This window comes from Nicotiana attenuata, unplaced genomic scaffold (assembly GCF_001879085.1).
Source record: "Nicotiana attenuata strain UT unplaced genomic scaffold, NIATTr2, whole genome shotgun sequence".
In the NCBI taxonomy this organism is placed as follows: domain Eukaryota; kingdom Viridiplantae; phylum Streptophyta; class Magnoliopsida; order Solanales; family Solanaceae; genus Nicotiana; species Nicotiana attenuata.
The window spans coordinates 434,939-440,114 of NW_017670790.1; the positions used below are offsets into that span (position 1 = coordinate 434,939).

Consider the following 5,176-nt stretch of genomic DNA (forward strand, 5'->3'; position numbering starts at 1 on the left):
CGAAAACCGAATCAAACCGGCCAAAAAAATCGATACTTTTTAGGTTTGGTTTGGTTTTGGTTTTGAATTTTAAAAATCGATCAAATTTGGTTTGGTTTTGGTTTTAATAAAAAAAAATCGAAAAAACCGAACCAAACGGACTATAAAACTAGCTATTTAAAATTATTATTACACCTACATATATGAATTTTTATATAAAGTTTCTAAAATTTTATCGTACATATTAGTCATTTGTATTTTTAGTTTAGTTCTTTGCTATTATAATAATCTAATTCTTTGCCTTTACATTCTAGTTTGATTGGTAATTTTCTTTTGCAAGTACAAGAATATATTTCATGATAAAAATAACCGATTTTTAATTGAGTACTTAAATTATTCATCACTATTTAATTCAATTATCATCAATATATCTTGTTAAATAATAGATTTCTCAAAGAGCAATTGATTTGATAGTGTTACGTTGAAAATGTAGTCGCCGGAATATGCGTTTGGTAGTGTATGTCTCATATTTAATAAAAAACCCGATAAATAACCGAAAAAATTAAAAAACCGACAAAAACCGAATCGATAAAAAATCGATTTAATTGGTTTGGTTTGGTTCCAATATAAATTGAAAAACCGATTAACTTGGTTTGATTTCTTTTTAGGGAAAAATCGACCCAAATCGAACCATGAAAACCCCTAGTTCCAAGTATTTAGAAATTATTTGAGAAAAAAAAGTCCATATATATATATATATCCTTAAATTTTTTACTGTACTTTGAAATTATTCTTGATTTGGAGTTCCAAAAAGGGGTCAAGTACAAAAATGAGTTCTTTTTAAGGTGAGTAAGATTAGGCCACAAATTTTAACGATTTCTAATTTTTGGAGTAAAAGCAATTCAAAAAAGTATTGGGGCTTTTGTATAACAATTAATTGAATTTTCCCCGAAAAATTTCACCAGTCTACCGAGTAAAGGGGGGCTATTAGTTACAGTATTTTTAGGTAAGTTATTTTAAATTTAGCCATATGTGAAGAAAAGATGTGTTATGTTGTTAGTTTAGGAACACAACAGAATGCTAACTAAGTTTTTTCAATGAGATTAAGTTTTGTGTACACTGATGGTATTTAATTTTTTATATACCGTCGGGTAAACTTGACTTACAATAACAAATACACCTAACTTTTATTATCAAGTCTAATATGATAACTCCAAGAATAGAGTAAAACCCTGCTATAACTAACCAAATTAAACTGATGGTGCAAACATTATTTACATGGTTATTGTTATGCATAGAACTTAAATAATCTCTTTTTGTATCTTCATTTTCCCAAATTGTTTACATCAATTTGGCAATGGACTCGAAATTTTACGTAGAAAATAAGAGCTCGTTTGGCCATGAATTTTTTTTTTTTTTACTTTTTTCGAAATCAGTGTTTGGCCATAAAATTTCCAACTTTCACTTGAAGATGAATTTTAAAATTTTTCGAAAATTTGAAAAACTCCAAAAAGCTGTTTTTCAAAATTTTCACTCAGATTACTCATAAATATTCAAAAACAACCCAAAATTATATTCATGTCCAAATACAATTCTAATTTTCAAATATCATTTTCACTAGAATATTTTTTTTTTTTTACTTTTTTCAAAATTTTACAATTCTTATGTCCAAACGCCCACTAAGTGTTGAAGCATGCTCTATTTACATAGAGTCGCAAGTCTAATTTATATAGTGGGATGCCTATATATAGGTTATAGAATGTTTAATAAGAGAATGTGGGAAACTGTTGAGGGTATTCAAGTAATTTGACACTGTGTAATATATTGAGAAGAGGATGCTCAAGAATGCCAGACAACTGCCAGTTCCTAATACTTTATTAGTCTAATTAACTAGTATTATTTTTTTGAATTTGTTGCTACTTAATTAATTAGCTTGTATTGATGAGTCTAATTTAAAAAAAATGCAATTAAAGTCAAAACTTAGATGCGTCCTTAATTAGATGTCCAATACTATACTTCTTTGAGATGAGGGAATTGACTTTGGTGCCTCAAAAGCAGTACAAATTAGATATAATCTAAGATAAATATATATATATATATATCAAAGAAGAGGCTGCAGCTATAGCCAAAGTTTTCTTGTTTTTTTTGTTCCAAAATGGAAAACAACAAATCTGAAAGTGATGAAATGGAAATTGATCTCAGCTTAAAGCTTGATTCTCGAGAAGAAGAAATAGATGAAGAAAATCAATCATCACAATTAGTGAATGCCAAAACACAAGGTAAAGACCAAGAATTGTCAAAAGCTGAGACATCAGGAAGCTCAAAAACAGAAGAGGTACATATTTCAGTTTCTTTGTGAATTCACACATTTTTCTGCATGAAGTTGTAGTTTCTTGATTGCTCTTGAGCTCTAATATATATATATATATATAAAATCTGGACTATTTCTCGATTTGTGTGTGTTATTCTTGTGTAGAGGCCATGCTAATCTTCTCTGTATTGTTACTAATATATAAGGTTCTTCTTGTGCCAGTTATCCATGTTACAGACGGAGATGAACAAGATGAAAGAGGAAAATAAGTTTTTGAGGAAGGCAGTGGAGCAAACTATGAAAGATTACTATGATCTACAAGCAAAATTCGCCGTTATTCATCAAAATAATCACGAGAAGGTACACAACTTTTGCATCGATAGAACAAATAATTTTTATACTATCAGATCAGACTTGATATGGAGATTAATTACTTGCTGTTATAGGCCAATTTTACCTGATAGTGTAAAAATTCTTTATAAGTCAGTGCATAAACTCCATGCCAAATAGTCTGAGCTAAATTAAGCTTGATATCTAATTATAATCTAATTCTATATATGATGCTAATAACTATTGTTTTTTTATTTTTATATTTTGGCTATGTATAGGATCACAGAAATTTTCTTTCACTGAGTGGAAATGATGATACTACAGAAGGGCTGACGTGGAGTCCAAAAATCTTGGATATTAAGAATAGAACTCTATCACAAACATCACAAGAACTAGATGATATTATGGATGGTGATCAATTAGGGTTGTCATTAACACTGGTTAGCAGTAACAGCAGTATTACTACAAACAAATTAGTGGAAAGTACAGAATTAGAAGAAAGAAAGGAGAAGATTAAAGAAGATAATGCTGCAATTACTACTCAGATACAAAATAAAGGCAATTTGCAGGGAGGATTAACAAACCATGTGACTACTGCTTCTCCTCCAAACAGAAAAGCTAGGGTTTCAGTCCGGGCAAGATGTGAATCAGCTACTGTGAGTTCAACATATACTAACATAAATTTTTTTTTTTTTTTTTTTTTTTTTTTTTTTTTGTAATGGAAAAGAAGACATGCAAATATAAATAATTAAATTCATATTTTTAGATGAATGATGGATGCCAATGGAGGAAATATGGTCAAAAAATTGCTAAAGGAAATCCATGTCCCAGAGCTTACTATCGTTGCACGGTGGCGCCCGGATGTCCGGTGAGAAAGCAGGTACGATGCAAATTCTTTTTAGGTTTAACTTATATACGCTGACAGTATAAAGAAGTTTGTAACTATTATTAATTGTAAATATGTTCTAATAGGTTGTACTATATGTTAATTATTTAGATTGCTAATTTCACTTATTATGAACAGTTACTTTTAGGCAAGCTGATAATGTAAAAGTCAAGATATAGTATAAGTAAACTATTTAGAGAGAAATATATTATTGGGATTTCAGACAGTAACACAACCACTTAAACTAAAAATACCCAGTTGAGGTATAATAGATGCATAATTTATGTATTATATATGTATAACTGTGTATAATCAATGTATATGGCTAGAAAAAGAAAACAATTAATATGGCCGGCTATTTGTGTAAAGATCCCTAGTAAATCATATGTATATATGTCTAATATTAGAATTTGTTATAATCAGGTGCAAAGATGTTTAGAGGACATGTCAATATTGATAACAACATATGAAGGAACACATAATCATCCTCTTCCAGTGGGTGCAACAGCAATGGCATCAACAACATCAGCAGCAGCTTCCTTCATGTTGGTGGATTCAAGTATTAACCCTCTTCTTAATCAAGCAGTTAATTTCCCTAATTACCATAATAATTCTCCTAATTATAGTCATCGCATTCCAAACTCTTCTTCCTCTTCTTCACCTTATTTTTCCAATTTAAGAAACAACATCCTTAATTCTAGTGATCCCAACATAGTTCTTGATCTCACCAAGAATATTTCTAATGACCATCATCATCAATTTCCCTTTGTAAGCTCTTCTTCAAACTCATCAGCAGCAACAGCAACAACAAATCAATTGAGCCAATATTCTTGGATGCCTAAATTACCAAACAATAATTATGACGGGAACAGTAATACAATTGTGAACAACCTTTTTACTAGTCCTAAATTACAAGGCGACCATCATCATCATCATCATCATCATCAAAATAGTAGTAGTAATCCTATATTGGCTGAAAATATGAGTGCCATTGCTTCTGATCCTAAATTTAGGGTTGCTGTCGCCGCCGCTATTTCTTCACTCATTAATAAAGACCAAAGCCATCCAATTAGTACTTCTTCTCTGGGAGATCATGGGGAGAGTAATGGTGGCTCTGTTAGGCATTCCCAATGAAATTACAGCACACAGATTGTTGACTACAGATGAAAGATTGAATGATACTCCGTAGGTCTAAGATAGATTTAAGATTTAAATTTTTTACGTTTGTGGTTTCTAAGATTGAACTTGTTGTAACATTATAATTATGGTTCAGATATAATATTTATCAAAATTTTAGTTTTTTTTTTTTTTACATACATACTGCACAAAGGTTACATCTGCATTTGGTCTTGATACGTCACCCTCCCGTGTTACATTTTTCATTTATTTTTTTAAATCAAATACTTAATTAGTTAATGTTTATATTCAATTGTCACGTAATTAACAGCTTGTTTGGATGGTTGTTACCTATTGTATTGTATCGTATTGTTTCTTTAAATACAATGTTTGTTTTGATTGTTACTTAAAGTTTATTGTATCGTATCGTTAAGTCCATCGTTACGTAACGACGAAAAGTGCCACTTTATGGAACGACGGATTTGGTATGGTGGCGTCATTTTCTTGCTTTTTTGCTCTCATCTTGCCCTTCCTTGTTATTAAATAATCATATT

The 5,176-nt window shown here is 30.3% G+C and overlaps 1 protein-coding gene across 1 annotated transcript; it reads left to right on the forward strand.

Annotated features, from left to right (window-relative positions):
• The first annotated feature begins 2,003 nt into the window (after nucleotides 1-2,003).
• Nucleotides 2,004-4,846, forward strand: LOC109243357 (probable WRKY transcription factor 9). The gene is made up of 5 exons (XM_019410281.1): nucleotides 2,004-2,314; nucleotides 2,513-2,650; nucleotides 2,899-3,276; nucleotides 3,387-3,500; nucleotides 3,930-4,846. Exons 1-5 carry the CDS (start codon nucleotides 2,135-2,137, stop codon nucleotides 4,638-4,640), a joined length of 1,521 nt encoding a protein of 506 aa, XP_019265826.1. The 5' UTR covers nucleotides 2,004-2,134; the 3' UTR covers nucleotides 4,641-4,846.
• The last annotated feature ends 330 nt before the right edge of the window (nucleotides 4,847-5,176 follow it).